General features: G+C 32.5%; 1 protein-coding gene across 9 annotated transcripts in view; it reads right to left on the reverse strand.

The window, feature by feature from the left end:
• The window catches only part of LOC111503500 (partitioning defective 3 homolog), a 211,996-nt gene that overhangs the window by 58,259 nt on the left and 135,705 nt on the right, over positions 1 to 18,032 (reverse strand). Inside the window, exon 1 of one of the 9 annotated variants that reach the window (XM_074173676.1) lies at positions 4,462 to 4,491. The exons of the other annotated variants lie outside the window; for them this stretch is intronic. Coding sequence (XP_074029777.1) covers positions 4,462 to 4,476 — 15 coding nt within the window. The 5' untranslated portion in view covers positions 4,477 to 4,491. Of the gene's footprint in view, positions 1 to 4,461; positions 4,492 to 18,032 lie in introns of those variants that run through there. 9 annotated transcript variants of the gene reach the window in all.

Below are 18,032 nucleotides of genomic sequence, written 5' to 3' on the forward strand. Positions count from 1 at the left end.
GATACAAAAAAAAGGATGAGAGAATCTTCCAAAGAAAGGAAGGAAGTAATCAATTTGAAAATAAGTAACTCTATACATGGATGTGTAGATCATGCAAAGAAGTAACTTTCAGACACAAACTGAAAGAAAGTCCTCCTGAAACAGCTACTTTCACATAAACATTGAATTACACGAAAGAAAAAGATTCTTTCGAAACAAATACTTCTATATGAACACTGAATTATACAGAAGATACTTTTCTCTACTCAGTTTGTATTTCAAACATTTGTTGTGGAATAAGAATCAGATATCATTCACATGAGTTCTACTTTGAATGAATGGTAATAAATTGTACTCACATAGAACACTGTCACCCTCACTGGTATACACCGATGTTTCGCCCTAAGATACTTGCCCTAAGGCTCTTCAGTACCAAATTGGATAACATTATAGAAAATACACACACTTCATTCATGAATTACGATTTTGAATGTCACGGAATAAGCTTGATCTGCTTATGTCATCGATGACATCGTAATGACATTCATTCACCTATTTGATTTGATCCCAGTCAAGAGGAATCTTATTTGAATTGAAGGGGTTATATTTTTAGGAGTGATTAATTTTTGGGAAAGAAAGTTTTTGGCTTTTTACTACTCCATCTGATACAAAAAAAGGGATGAGAGAATCTTCCAAAGAAAGAATTAGAAACCGAGGAGTCTAGTTTTCGATCAGAATCAGAATCATATATATATATATATATATATATATATATATATATATATATATATATATATATATATATATATAACGGTAATTATCATTAATACTGTGGTTAATTATCCAACTACACTTTCGTCATGAATTTAGTAACATTTATCATGCACTCACTTGATAATCATCACTATCCAACTGGTATTTTTTACACTTTTCAAACTTTTTAGGAGAAACATAATCCAAAATTTTATAAATAACCATTTTCACTGTTGGTGCGCTATCTCGCAGTGACTCAAATAAACTGAGGGACGTGCCCCTTCTTGATTATTAGATACATTTTACTTTCTTAGAAATTTTATTTCACCTAAGGAATTCCCATTAGCCTGTCGTTAAATATTTTTACCTGTTAGGCCCTTTCGTGACTCCCAGAGGGCTAGAATATGGAGGCCGGATGTCAGAGATTGATTTTGTATCATTAATGTCTGACTTCTATGTCGGATAAATTTTTTTGAACGGTACCATAATCTACTTGTTCCAATTTTCTTGCATGGAATTTATAAGAGAGATATGTTATTAGGATTAGTCATTTATTACGAAATCTGGAATATCACGAAATGAAATTACTCAATCCAAAATGCCGAAAATTACTTTTCGACTAGTTAGGCGAATTTTGAAGTAGCTCAATATCAACAAAGGCGTCTGGCCCTGATGAAGTGACCGTCATCCTACTTAAGAAGTGCGCAAATGTACTCGCACTAGTGTTTTGCAGACTTTTCAACCTGTCTTATAAGAAAGGGGGTTTTCCTTCTTGTTGGAAGATTGCTCGCGTTCATCCTATTCCCGAAAAGGGCAAGAAAAATCTTCCAAATAACTATATACCAGTCGCTTTGCTACCAGTGATATCAAAAATCATGGAGAAAGTCGTAAACCACCATATCCTCAAATATTTGAAGGGAGCGATCATCAATATGGCTTTCGGAAACAACATCATCAAGCGACCTACCATATGTCACCCATATTTGGAATAACGCAATCGGGAACCATGGAGAATCAAGCTGTTGCGCTTGATGTTTCTAAGGCCTTTGACCGTGTGTGGCATGAGGGTTTGCTGGCCAAACTTCAATGCTATGGCTTGTCGAATCATTTTTGTGTATGGTTCTTCAGACTCCTGAAAGAACGTTCCCTCCAAGTGGCCGTCGATGGATACCTCTCGAATACTTTCACCATCAACGCTGGTGTACCCCAGGGATCCATATTGTCTCCAACCCGCTTTGTTGTATATCAAACGATGAAACCAATATATTGTTTTGCTGTCAACAGAATAATTGTCTCGTCATTTCATTATATTCCAAGATATCGGCTGCAGATGCATATCTTCACCGGCAATAATAACACAATTACAATTTCATTATATTACAGTTTTTTTACAAATTGAGTGCACCTGATCTCATAATGAGATCGTGTTGTGCCTAAATAGTACTATAGTCCGTTCATAATTTGTTGATAGCTCACTGCAAGTTTGACCCTCATTAGAGAACTGAAATACAGAGAGGACAGCTAATGTGATATAATAACAAAAACCAAACTAAAACTGGTAGTTTAAGATGTTTTCGACTAACCCACCTTGTATCTGAAGAAATACAATACAGCTATAAAACTTTTAATCCGATTATGCAGGTATTTTGAGTGGAAATGAGTGACCAGTGTCGTAGAGTATATGATTAAAACATTAGTTACTTTAAATAAATAAATATATTAATATTCTCAAACTGTAGGTATTGTAAACTGTATTTTTATTTTAAAAAAATTTCTTTATTTTATTCAAAAATAATGAGTTACTTGCAGTTTGTAAAAGATACATTTATTTAATTAATACCTATTTTTAAATGATATAAACTACGATTACTTACAAAACTATTCAAATTCAAAATAAACAGGATCATCTTCGGAATCCGAGTCGTCTTGCAGGTTAATAATTAGCGGTTGTGTCTCTACAGTCGCATCAATTATATTGTCAAGATCCCACATTTTTTGTTCTTCTTCTATTGCATGTCTTACTGCATCTCGCCAATTTTGTTCTGTAATATGTTGTAAAGACTCATATAACAATTCACCTACAGCTTGTATTTTATATGACGTATTTTTTCTAGCCACATAGCTTTTCATTCGTGCCCAAATGAGTTCAATTGGATTTAATTCGCAGTGGTAGGGTGGAAGTCTAAGGACTGTGATGTTTCGTCTTTCCGCCATTTTGTCAACTACGTATTTCTTGACCTTAGATTTGTGTTGCCGGGCAATTTTAAAAGTTCTGCTTTAACCATTCCATCTTCGTAAGGCAGGGACTTATTCCGCAGCCAGTCAATGATATCCTGTTTCTTCCACGCAGTCGTTGGAAGTCTTTCAACTAGTCGTGAATGATAAGGTGCATTATCTAATACTATAATTGAGTTTGGTGGTATATGTTCAATCATCTGCTCAAAATACTCTTCGAAAACATCAGCTGTCATCTCCTCGTGATAGTCTTTTGTGCTTTTGGATTCAAATTCCAACAAACCATGCTTAGCAAATCCTTTTTCACTGCCAATGTGAGAAACTATTAATCTACTGCCTTTACCAGAGGGTGGGGAAATACCAGTAAACCAACCTTCCATAAAGGCTTGCCTGGAGCTTGATATATTTTTATCTGTCCAAATTTTTGTGAGAGTATGACCTGCATTTACCCACGTTTCGTCCTGATAGTAAATTGGCCTTCCTTCAGCCCGAAATTTTCGTATAGATCTTAGATACTTTCTTCTCCAACATATTATCTCTTCCCGGTCAATCAAAAGTGATTTTCGGTCTGATTTCTCCCACCGGAAATTTAATTCTTTTAAAACTTGCCACAATTTGGTTCGTCCGACATGAGGCAAATCCGGGTCGTCTCTAACTTCTTATAAAATTTTGTTTAAGTTGGGTATTTCTTTTTTGTAAAAAAATTCGTGAATTTTCCTTCGAATACCATTTTTGGCAAATTCATCAATTTCAATAGGTTTTCTCCCCCTCTTTAAGTATTCGTTTGTATTTGGGTTAGCTATACCTTTTTTTTTTTCTTTCTGATAGGAACCTATATATTGTTGACTCCCCTACGCCCGTCATGTTGGCACAACTCTTGATTATGTTCTGAACAGTGTTTGTGGGATTCTGAGAAACCAGAGCATCGTGAACGTTCAAAACAATAGTCTTCTCTCTTGGTGAATAGACAGACTTACTGACTGTACGCAACAGTACCGGTGTAAAACTTGATGATGTTGATGATGATGACGAAGCCATCGCAAGCAATCAAACAAAACAAGCAGGAACGAAAGGTACGTATATCTTTGTAGGAATATGAAAAAAAGTTACTCACGCACTGCACAAAATTCGCAAAATAAATATTAGGGACGTTAATTACTGACGTAGACGCCGAAACACCAACGAGCCGTAAATTAAATGCGATTAAAAAATGTACTAAACCAAAAATTATTTTCGTTCGTAACAACTTCACCCTTTCAAGGCAAGTTTCGAATATAAACTGAAGCTTTATATTAAATGAATAAACACCTCAGGAACCTCCGCCTATGATTTTACGAGTTTTACGACCGTTTTATGACTTGGGCCCTCATTTTGTGCTATCGACAAATTATGAACGGACTATAATTAATTAGTGTTTGAACCAGTGACGGCTCGTGCATTGAAGAACAGGGGAGGCTAAAAGCATATAGACTATATACACACAGAAAAGCCCACCCGAGGCGCGAACATTTTTTGGGGTACCGCACCTATTTGAAACAAAATACGTGATATTTGCATAAATGCAAACAAAAATTGTGTATTGCCGAAAATTATACGTATAAAACTGACTATTAAAAGGGTGGTCTTTTGAGTTATTTATTATTAATGAACTCTTCTCAGTCAATAAATAATACTTTTCTCTTCTAATATAATAGTTTTATTAAAAATTGCTACAAATATTTTGTAAGAGAACAAGTACTTAATTATGCTTATAAAAACATGTCTAAAAGTACATTTTATTGTCCAGCAAGAATCAACGGGAAAGTGAGAGTCGTGTCTTGCCAGGAAAGGAAAGGAAAGATGGGGTAGGAAAGAAGGTTAAATCTGGTTTGTTTAAGTGAATTCACAAGGCACCCGCATTCAAGTTCAATATAGTCTGCGAGGGTCCTGCATTTTGAAAGGTGAATTGAAAGATGCATTTTGTAATTTTGGATAGGAAGGAAAACAATAAAAAAAAAACTAAAAGTAAACATAATATTCGTTCTCAACCAAGACGATATAGCTGCTTATATATTTTGTTTGCTAAACAATTTTAATTCACAACACGAAAATATATGCTCCTTAGATTTAAAATGTCTTTCTGTAGAACAAGGTAATTTTTTTAAATCGGAGTATCCTATTTTAGACCACGTTTGGTATTCAGTTTGTACGGAAAATGAAACACAGGGCCAACAAAAAAGTTTTTCTCGTTTAATGGAGCCAGTTAACCAATCGCATTTATCGTACCAACTAAAATTAAATCCTCGATTTTGTCGATTATCTGACACTTTAATTGAAATCAAATTTGGTTGAGGCCTTCCCAGAGTTTCAATAATGTAAAATTTATCATCATTAGATAAAGATTTAAAATTATTTGTCAGCAATCAATCGACTATAATGTCAGATTTTTCAATTTCGTCCAACTTATCCATAATAAATGAAAAAAAAACTTACCGAAAAGTGAAAACCTGAAAACACCTTAAAATTGAAAGACAACACTTTAAAAACACATTAAAAATATTACCAAAAAGTACTGCTATAATACAATACTGCCTGTTTTATACACAAATAACAAATATTATCAAGAAACACTAAAACGATTTACAGAAATATTTTTCAGTCCCGGTCCGTCACGGCATCCCGTCCGAATAATTGAATAAAAAACAAACGCAGTCGTACACTAACGGAGACCAATTGGAGGCTAGCCTCCTCTAACGCTATAATTTCTGCAACTAAAATTACAAATCGGGACGTATGTCGCTAGTTGGATCCGTCTCGCGGAACTTGTGTTTTTTAAAACGGTCGGAGGCCTGGCTGCCTTGCAACGTACGGCATTTATTATTTCGGGTTGATGGTTTATTCATTATTCGTTGATCGTTTGAGGTTTGTTGATGCAGGATACAGTGTGGTACGTACTACGTAGTGAGTGATAGTGTTTTTTCGGGCATATTAGGTATTCATATTATAAATTAATGGTAAAGTAATGATACCCAAGCATTTTTAGAGAAAAATAATCATAATTATTTGTCAATATCTTTTAATTTATTGCGATGAAGAGCCTCAAATGTTATTGGGAGGCTAAGCCTCCCTTGCCTCCTCTGACGAGCCGCCGCTGGTTTGAACATTTGATATGTGATATATTATAAGCCTAAATAATATAAAAATATAGAAAATAATCTAAAATTATCAGGAGCTAAGAGACCAAACTAATATTATAAGAAATTGAGGAACTGGGAGAATTATATATTGGCATTCATTGTATGAGTACTTCAAGAGCTCTAGAGTTCATGAGAATGAAGGACATCAGCTTTTTGCAGAACTGTTTATAACTATGAATATTTTTGATGGACTCTGGGATGTAATTGTAAATTTTAGGGCCATTGAATGCTATATATTTCTTATAAAGGGTAGAATTAGGACGGGGAATATTATTTAAATGTTTCAGAACTTTTTGTCTTGTACTGTGATTGTGGGAAATCTCTTGGTATTGCATTCTATTTTTATACATGAATTTCGCAATATGAAAAATATACAGATGTTTTAACTCGAGCATTTTACTTTCTATGAAGAGCTGTTCGCTGGAAAATCTGCGCCGTTTCCACCTGGTATGTTAGGTTTTGAGGTCTATTTTATTGTAAAGTAGTTCAGCTCTCGACACACTCGACTAGTTCACAATATGGGTTAATTAATGTAAAGTTACTGTCTCTATCTCAAAGTTATTTTAAAATTCATAATGATAACTTCAGAATCAGTTTTCTATAGTCTTTTTTCCTTCTAGGTAAAAAAAACCCATTTAACAAATTACTTTGAAATTCCACATTTACCAGAGCCTCTCAAACAAATTATATCATCTCAGAAAAAACAAAATTTATCGAATACTTGACACCATTTATAAAATCTATCATAATGGCACTCAGCATGTCTGATAATTATTTTCAAACGACTAATCGAACCCAACTAAAAGTAATTAAGATAAACGAGGTACTTATGAGGAGAATGGTAAAAATATGCCTTTATCAGTCAAGAGCCCCAAATAGTGTTGCGGCTGAAATATTCAACTATTATGAGTAACGCTCCTGACCACATTTTTAACTTTCGACTATACTTGGCGGTCACTACCCAGAAATAGCTAAGATAGTTTCAGATAAAGATAGAAACGACATAAAATTGAACTTGTTCTAAATATTGTTCGGATGTTTGGATGTCTTAAATGACGTATGGCTACGTTTAGGTTGGTTGGTAGCCGGTTGGTTCGACGTGGGTGCTTTGTTCACTGACTCAAATCGACCGCCGTGTTTGTCGGGGGTTCAAGCCTCAGGCTGAACGATCGATTTTCACTTGCTATCGTCCAACTCGTGTTAGGAATCACACGTTAAAAGGTAAGACCTCGTTAGTCCTTAGCTCACACAAGTTTCGACTTCTGAGGGTTATAGTTCGTAGGGGTGCGATAGCTGGTTAACGGAAAAACAGATTTCAAACAGATTTGCTTACACGAACATACAATTTCTGTTATAATAACAATTGAGGATTGATATTCACTATTTGAAAATTATCTCCATAGATCTCCACACATAAACTACATACATATTTATTAAACTCTACTTCCATCGTCGCCAACATAACAGACTCAACTACTTGCTCTATATTTGACATGTCAAGCTCGATGTCAAGAATGTTGAGCTCATTTTTTCTATGAACTAGAAAACTGAAAAAAAATTGTGATGACAGGAATACATTGCATTCGTGGTTCTGCCTAGCACCATTGGTGTGTATATTTGGTCTGTTTCAAGGGTCAGTAAATTTAAAATATAATCTCTTAGTAGATTAAAATTTACACCATTTTCATAGCATATATTATTTTTAAACTAATAATTAATTCTGAATCACGAGTGTGTGAGACAATATCTGTCAGTATCAATAACGATCATGCCAATTTGTCACCTATTCACTTAATGGTGATTTTTGGTGATTTTGAGTTTCTGTCAATGATGTTGCCAAATTTATGATGAATTTGTATTGTACGGTAAAGTAGGGGTGTGTTTGAATTTTCATGCAATAATGGCTAGAAACCTTCTCAAGGTATATAATACTGTAGTACATTATTTTGATCTATCTCGTAGTGTTCAACCAAGATTTGCAATGTACGCGCAAAAAAGTGTTTTTTACGACATCACATTAGAAACCTATAAAATTATCAGTTTTTCTAATATATTATGCGTGCTATATGCATTTAAACCTTCCTCTTGAATTATTTCATCAAAAAACCCACATCAAAATCCTTTTCGTAGTTTTGAAGATATGAGCATACATAAGAACAGACAGACTATGCAGTCATGAATATTGCGTAAATTTTAACCTAACAAGTAGATTTTACTTTTACTGACCCTTGAGATAGACCAAATATATCTACTCGAGCTTAATGCACTGATAAATGCACACTTTAAATATAAAATATAAAAATGTAATTAACTTACCGATGCAGGAGGTTGCTCAATTTCACTTTCCAAATTATCAGTGTCAGACATATTTAATTTTTAATTATTTGAGAATTATTTAGTAGAATACAGGTTATGTATATTGTAGTACACACTATAGTTACCAAGCTCAGTGTGGCGAGAGATAGCATACGCCGAAGAAAATCGTACAGTCGCTTACGCATGGCTACCCGTCGCCACGGCAAGCGTCACCATGCCAGCAATTGGTTTTACGTACGTCTATAGATGTTTCGCATAAAAAATTTTGGTGACTTTTCATTATGCACAAACGCAAAGTTACGGGTCTCGTTAGTGCTGAACATTTTTTAATTTAATTATTTTCTGTGGTTCTCAGGCAGAGAGAATCAATATTCTTTCTGCTAGATCTGAATATTTCTTCAGTCAGTCGGATCGCCTATCAACTTCCCTTCAATAAATTCACGGTGGATAAGGTTTTTGATGAAACTAAAAAACTGCGTAGAAAATTATATGTGCTTTATTCTCCAAAACAATGATTCTATTGAAAAAAAAAACCGATATTATTGGAGTAGTAATTGCGAAACAGCCGTAAATACTTTGATTCTTCTAATAAAATACCTTTACAATGATTATTTATGTTTCATTTATCATTCCAATGAACCAAAAGGAGAATAATCAACGTTCAATTAAAATAATTTACGATACGATATAAAATTTATAATAACAGATCGAGTTAAAATGTCAATTGTTTCGACTTAATAACCCGACTATTAATGGTGCTGTCTCTTCCAGAGATCAAGGTTTTTGATGTAAACTAGGAACGTTAGGTACTTTTGAAACTATATAAACTTATACACCTAATGTTTTTGTTGCAACAAATAAAGATGTAGTAAACTACTTCTTTCCTTAAAATTTTCACTTCAATTTGAAGTTATCCGATTATTACATCTGTTCGTAAATATACTATGAAGAAAAAACAAGAACTTTTGCTAGATAGTTACCAGACTGTATTCAGGAGTTTTTATGACTATCCGATGGTGTCCAAAGAATTGACTGACAATATCTAGAAAATTATTTGAAGATCAATGTCAGTTTTTTTTTAAATGGGAACCAATATGTTTCATTGAAAAGAAAAACACTTCAAGAGATTTTCACTGAACAGTTCACAAGACTGCAAAACGTGTTTAACTGAACAATAGCTTCCTTGAGTGACTTAAAGTCTGAACTTTGCAGGTCATTTATAACTAAATTTTAAAATAAAGAGAATTTACCAATGTGCACGTTTTCATCTTGACTACTTAGATTTGATCTTAACCAAATATCAGCAGAAACGTTTTTTGTTTAAAAAGCTGAGATTATTTACGTACAGCTACGACCTTGAGTGACTCTGAATTTGACTTCTGAAGGTCGCTTGAAGGTCATACATATAAAACTGTTAAGTAATGAAAAAACCCATATATGTGCGAAGGAAATGGAACAAGGTATTTACTATTCACCATTTGTTCTTGGCTTTCCAACGTGTAAAACCGAAAATATTGTTTCTGTTGAACTCTATTACAATTCTCTTGTAACTCCAATAAGTAAGAAATAAATTCCTCAATGTCTGTGAGAAGAACATAGAATTGAAAAATTACACTGGGAACCACAAAGAACTTTTATCAGTATGTTAAGTTTATTGACCAGTTGAGGAAACAAGAAAATATCTAGACTCCTCACAAGTACCTTTTTCATTTCAGCTGTTTTCCGAATTGTTTCATATATTAGTGGCTTGAACTAGTTTGTTAGTAATCTTTCAATTCATAGTGGAATTTTCTATACGACCTGTGTAACAGCAAAAACTTGCTGTTCGTTGACTATATTCGTTTTTCAAATATTTTTTATGGTGATGGAAAAACAATATGGTTTCTGTAGTTTCAAGATGAACTGGTAAAACACACATACACAATATGTGTTTAGAGACAACAATATCCCAGCTTTCTTTGATAAGCGGTAAACAATTAACATCTATGGCAGATACAGCTATTTCAGTTTGAGTATCATTTTGAACGTGGAAGAAATCCAGGTCAAAAACCCTGTAATACAAATCAGATGCTGGTGCAAGATTATCAGGGTGGACAAATATCATATACACTTTTTTTCGTGATCCAACAAAATCCGCATTCAAACCTCATGGATATCGTTACCTGGTACATTTTCCATACTTTTTCTCAAGAATACATTTGTCTCGTACAAAATGCACTTCCAACATAAATTTTCATGTGGCAATTGACGATTTTGATCAAAAACAAATCCTTGCCTTTCAGGTCTGTCTGTCTAAAATCTGTTTTTCCGTTAACCAGCTGTCGCACCCCTACGAACGACAACCCCCAGAAGTCGAAACTTGTGCAAGCCAAGGATTAACGAGGTCTTACCTTTTAACGTGTGATTCCTAACACGGGTTGGACGATAGCAAGTGAAGATTGATCGTTCAGACTAGGGCTTGAACCACCGACCAACACGGCAGTCAATTCGAGTGAGTGAACAAAGCACCCACGCTTGGCTACCGACCGACGAACAACTCTGTAATGACTAAATAAATTGTTTCCTAAAATTTCAATTATCACTTGCTTTGCCACTATCAACATTATTATTGTTAGATGACATAATTTTATTATTGAACCAATAAACTTCCACAATTTGTCACAGATTGATTTGGTAAAATTATCTTCGTAGTAATTTTTAATGTTTAAAAAATTCGGTTCAAAATATGTTCTTCAGTAAACCAGCTGTTTCCAGCTTGTGATGAGCTACGAATTAACGAGGTCTGACCATTTTAGCATGCGATTCCTACCACTGGTGAAAAAGGTATAGCTTATTTGAACAGACTAATAATTCCACATCTAGTTATTCGGGTGAGAATAAAACTACTGTTGAAGTAAGGTGCTTATTATCTATTAGTTTTATATGTTTAATGTTTATTGTAGCTTCAATGTTTAGTTGTTTATTTTGTTTATTGTTCATTGAATGGTTTAATAAATTTCCTAAAAGGTATGATTGATATGGGACATACCCAATATTTATTCAACTAACTTCCACAATGTACCAAAATTCAATTATTATCAATTACAAAAATAAAACACGGTTATTACAAAATCAAATTATATTTTCAATGATATCTGATATCTAACTGATATCTAACTCATTTCATAATTTTGTAAATATTTTTGTTCTGAGTGAAACTAGCTGAAAACAAAATATGAAAGTTATAAATTATTCAAAGCAATATCAGACGTACTTACACTTCTTTAAAAATGTGTTGAATTCGTAAAAGTATGAAAGTAGGATTGAAAATAATTTGTGAGTACTATTTATTATCATGATAATTGACGAGGTCTTTTCAAAATGATCAAAATATTCACACTCAGTTTTTCCTCCACCACTGCACCTGTTAATGTATTCGAAAAAATATACTCAAGCACTACAACTTGAAACACGCAGACAGCATATGAGATAAAATAACAGATAAATATATTCGTTTCGCTCTACTGCATGGGAGCGGAAATTCACCCTCGCACGGCTTGTGGATTTTAAATTACTTGTTATGTTCTTGGTTTCCTTTTGACTACAAAGATTGAAATGTTAGTATATATATATATATATATATATATATATATATATATATATATATATATATATATATATATAAATGCAGCAAACTGTCATAATCTTTTTACTCTTGAAAATTTCCCTGCAAAAATCACGTGGCTTCATGTTGAACATCAATCTAACAATTCGTTTTTGTGTAACAAATATCCTATTTATTTCTGTACCATTCCCCATAACGTGATGTGAAATGATAGTGCAGAATATACTAATGCATAATAAACTTGGATAAGAATTGCGAAGTAGTTAAGATAAGTTAAGATGAGGGTACATCAGAGCGTAATATACCTATATTTAACAGCTGATTCTTATCAATCAATTTGTGGTTCAATCCCAGAATGGCACAAACTCAGTCGTTCATCCAATTACTAATTAGATCATTTCAAATTTTGAATGATAACGTAGGATCAAGAAATATGCCCAAAAATATTTTGAAAAAGCTGGTTCCACTTTTTCACTGTTGTTTATATAGAAATATGGAAAGTTTCATATTCGTATTGAATATTACATATAGACAGTTTTTTCCTATCAACTGTTTAAACATCTGTTTTTCCGTTAATCAGCTGTCACCTCCATACGAACGACAACTCTCAGAAGTTGACAAACTTGTGCGAGCTAAGGACTAAAGAGGTCTTACCTTTTAACGTGTGATTCCTAACACGATTGATTTTTTGTACAACGATAGTTAAACTCGTAGGGTGTACTTATCCCATTATCAAGTTCCGCCTGATTTTTGCCATTGGTATATAACAACTGAAACATCATCAGCATCTAAGCAGTATATCTGCAGGTCAGTCATTGATGACTGTGAGAAATATTGCCTTAAAAGTACTTGAATTTAGCGGTTTGGAATTCCCTTGTGTAAAGGAAATGACAGATTTGAAATCTAAAAGTTAATTCTTTCAGAGAATGTTTCTTCTTTTTTATGTAGCCACTATTTCTTTCAAATTTACAAATTTACTTGTTTCAATTAATATTCTTCACGTCACATATTATGATTACTTATTGTGCATACTTTTATATTGTCTCCAAAAATGATTTTCAAATCCGAATATCCTCCATGAATCATGGTACTTTTGTCTTTTCACTTCCTTACAAAAAACTAGACTAGACTCGAAATTGTCGCCAGTTGACTTCCGGTCTTTGTTAAAATTCTTATCTCATATTATGAAGCTGTTGTTACGGTCTGCATAGTTATCGTTACATGCTTTGATATTGCCTGCTTCACTAATGTAATAGGCACCATATGAAAAAAATAACTCCTACTGATTAGTATAATGAGTCATAATTATTTCAATTGAGAATTTGATAAAATAATTTGGGAAGGCTGAACATCATTTGTTTTTTCAATAACTTAATTTTTTTGTATTTCGTTTTATTATATTGACTAATAAATATAGTGATACAAATTTGATGAGTTCACGATTCGTTTAAAATGTTTTGGTAAACAGCAACATCGCATTTGTTTCATTGAATTCAATTTTACATCTCTACATACATTTGTGGTTCCATTTATGGTTTTTCGGAATCTCATATGGTTCTACGGTAAAAATATATTCAAATACGTTTATTCCTTTCGATCTGATTTCACTAGGTAATTTATCATATTCAGGGCGACTTCATTGATTCCAGTGGCGCATTTGCTTTTTCAGCTGCAGGAAAACCCGTAAAAACCTGCAGCACCACATCATCTGAAGATCTTGTACTACATTAAATGAAAAAATGTGTGTTTTTTATTTTCAATACATTTTTGCCCCTTTGCCAATAAAACTCAAAACTGAGAGATAAACCATATTTCTTATTACCTATCTATATAATCAGCAGTAATTATGTTTAAAACTATTTAAAATCGACAAGGAAATAAATGAAACCATATAAGCATATAGCGATTCCAACCTTCAGAGGTAAACCTGTTCGTAAAGTATTTTTCAAGTTGTAAAACTAGATTTTATCAGATAATGTATTTTTTGTTTTTATAGCATTATTGCATTATATACAGATATCTTCAAATATTAGCTATAGAAAAATAAATTAGAATCACGGTGATTGCACATATTCTAAATGTTCGCGAGTATTTCGCAAGGTTTGTTGTCGCCAATATCATGGTATTTATGCCTGCATTTGGTTTCGTTCGGTATTAATGTTTGGTTGCAACTTCGTTTTTGAATTAATGAAGGAAATGTTTTCTGTAAGGATTACGGAGTCAGTTTCTTTAGATTAGAGACGAATTTTAATTGAAGAATTATAAACATCATATAATCAAATTATAGTTGGAATAGGTAACACCATAAAATAAATTAAAGGATGTTTACTGCTAAAAAGTATACTTTATTCTGTCTTCAAATATATTTTTTAGTAACTCGTTCGATTACTTAGGTTTATATAAGAATCCAAACACAAAAAAAAAACATGTGTCTGACTCAACCCAAAAATGACTAATTAACTGGAGTAGAATAAAATATATAGGATATTTCTTTGTTCTGAATAACAGCTTGAATATCAACAAAAATAGTGATAACAATAATAATAATGACAATACTTTCAATGTTGAAAACAATACAGTTTATTCATCAAATTATAATGATTAAACGTATACTTTTAGGGACACCCAACAGAAGTAATAACTCCAACTAATATGAGTTGAACTATTCAATATGGAAATTGTTTAACTTGAGGAAAGCTTAGTTTTGTATACTGAACATTTTCATAAAATGAACAACCAGTGGAGGATGTTAATTAATGTCAAATGAAAACAAAATAATATCTGTGAAAAAATTGAAAGATACATAATAAACTTGTTATAAATATTTAGAAATGACGGAAAAATTCAAAATTATTGTTGTAAACCGTTTCCCTAGTTAAGGGCATGAAATGATGCTATCGAAAAATGTATATGTTTAGACATAAGTGAGGTTAAACATGTATTTACATAAATGTTAAGGAACGATGTAACTTAGTTTAGAAATAAGTAGCAAACTTGTAGAGGAAATAGTTTTAAGATATTTTTGAGATATTAAAAAAGGAAATTTGAAGTTATAAAAATGTATAGTTGGTAACTAAGGAAAGTAGAAGTTTTTCAATTTTTTTATCAACAAATGATTTTTCTCAAGGCGACGAAAGGATACGCCACGCAAAATTGTTTTTCCCAGAATTAAATTAAAATTTATAGAAAAGTTATATTAAATAGTTATATAGAAAAATAATAATTGGAAGAAGTGATAATAATATTAACCTGTATAAGCCAGTTAAAACCGAGGAACTCATGAAGATTTTCATTACTTGAAGAATTTCAAGCAGACGAGAGAAGAATCCGGTGGGGAAGACACAATTTTTACTGCACAAAATCCACAGAAGAAAAACCAGGTATTTACCTCTTTCTATATTGAACATAAAAAAATGTATGCATATATAAATAGTTTGTCCAAAAACGAAACACTTGACAATTGAATAGAAATCAAAATTCATGAATTTCATTTGAGCAGAATACTACAAAGTTATATAATAACTGACAGTTCCGAAATTCACATTTCTTAGTTCGGTGTAGCATAGAACATTTTACAGAAATTGCTGTTCTCATTGGTTAATTTATATTTGGAATTTAGATTTTACATTTTATTAAACTATTTTACATTTTGCTATTGTCAGTTGTGTCTTTCCAAAATGTATTTACAGGTACACCTGCTATTTAGAATTGTCATCTTCTGCCTGTTTCATCAAATTTTTATAATCGCTTTCAAAAGCAGTGATAGTTTTACGTTAAATACTCACTGTCAACAGTATATGTCGCACACTAAGCCATGCGCAGAGAGGCGAGAGAACCGTTTGTCCGAGATATGACCAGCGCCTGGGTTAGAGTGAGGAGAAAGGGAAGCCAGCGGTTTACCGTCCCATAAAAAGTTATCACTTCAATAATCAACATATTACGAACATAATCTTGTAGTATAATAGCTATGACTATCTATCAATTACAGGAGAAGCATGTCTTGCTCTTATTTCTCTTGAATCAAAAGTCGACAATATCGCCGAACAAAAATTCCTAATCTAACCCCCTATAATAAAAAGAATATTAAGAACTGATTGAAAACATGTTACAAATCGGCACACATAAATCGGCGGTTATAAACAGAGAATTATATCAATTATCCAAAAATTCAATGAATAATTGAGAATATAAATTTGAAAGCAGAAGAAAATACAAAATTGTCTCAAGAATGACCAATCCATTACACCAAAATCGATAACCACAAACATTTTTCGTTTAAACGATTACACCAAGTAAAATTCAGGTTATCGAATTACTTTTAAATTGTTTTTATGATATCATTATATGTGAATAAATAAGAGACTAAAATCAATTGTTAAAATGTGATTAAAAATTTTATTTCTCTCGATTTATTGCATTTACTTAAGGTGGTTGAACCTTGATAATACTGACCTGAAAATATACAAAACTTACTTACTACATATAGGAACTAATAAAAACACTAAATATTTGTGGAACATAGTTCGGGAGCCACAATAAACCTTTATGGGTTGCGGTGGAGGGTTGAATAGACCCACTCACTTCTGAATTTCACAGTTCATTACCCATATTGAGTCATGTCTGAAAAGAAAATTCCCATAGGAAACATATCCTTTTACGGCAATAGCGTAGCCTTACACTAAGAAAGTAGTCCGCACAACAAATAGTGAACAACGAAGTGACAGAACGAACATAACTTTCACCTACAAAAGACTCATAAAAGGAGCCCCTAATTCTACCAACCAAAATTTCATTAATATCTACAATGAGGTCAACAATGATTTCGTAATTAAACACTTCGTTTTAACAGAAAATCACACTACATTAACACAAAAACTTAAATATATCTAGGTTTCTAGAACATGACTTCCACTGAAACGAATCCAAAGTTTCAAAGGAAAATATCGTCAGTTCGAGTACTGTGTCAATCACAAAGGTAATTATAAATGAGTAATAAGTTCAGAAAAGCTATGAATCAGGTGAATCTTTGAGAAAAACTGCGAATGAAGAAAGTCGTAATGCTAATAATACGTGATGAAACCAGATATAACAATGGTGACCAAACAATTTTGTTAACATCCGCCGGGAAAACAAAAGAGCAGAAAATATTGAGAAATAACAAATTAATTAAATACGGATCTGAGTTCATCAATGGAAAGTGTCAAATGCAGTCTTTCCCTTGAAGTAAAATACAGTTCATTTGTTTCGATTTTCATATGGTTTTTTATTATATTTTTCTGTAAAAAATCCTGCAATATCTCTAAAAGAAATCATTAATTTTCCAATGTGATATGAAAGCGTTTGAACTGAAAATGAAATATTGATGACAGCTAGTTAAAGAGGTTTCATAATCTGATATTGAAACTTACGAGTTCCTTACCTAGTTTCAAAAATAAAATTGAAATATAGTTTTAATAATAAATGAAGTTGGTTCAATAACAATTTTTGATGTTTTTCATATACTTCGGAGACAATAGGACAAGTTTTTGTCAATACATCCCGTACATATTATACATAACAATATTTTACGTTGACATGTTTGTTGCTGATTTGCTGATAATATTTTCCTGATTTCTCACGTACAGGTTAATCTCTGTGGTTTCCTTAAATTTAATTATAATACAGCACATAAAATCCTTTTTGTAGGCAAATTTATATGAATGTGAATAAATTATTACTATTTCTCATGTAGCTTTATTAGATATTCTATAGAAAATCACCGGAAAAATACCATTCCCATTTTGATGTCTCTTTTAAAAGCAATAGACCTCCGAAACTCGATCTAATTTCAAAACTATTTCATAATTTTCAATTGGATGAAAGAATATAGAATCATGGGACATCGTCAATATCTTCAAATTTTCACTGCACTCTAAACTAATGTTGATATTTATCGTTCGGTGAAAACAACAGATCGATATCTTATTTAA

The sequence above is a fragment of the Leptinotarsa decemlineata genome, unplaced genomic scaffold (genome assembly GCF_025532065.1).
Source record: "Leptinotarsa decemlineata unplaced genomic scaffold, Ldec_3_MD MMD2_tig00000251_RagTag_RagTag, whole genome shotgun sequence".
NCBI classification, from domain to species: Eukaryota; Metazoa; Arthropoda; class Insecta; order Coleoptera; family Chrysomelidae; genus Leptinotarsa; species Leptinotarsa decemlineata.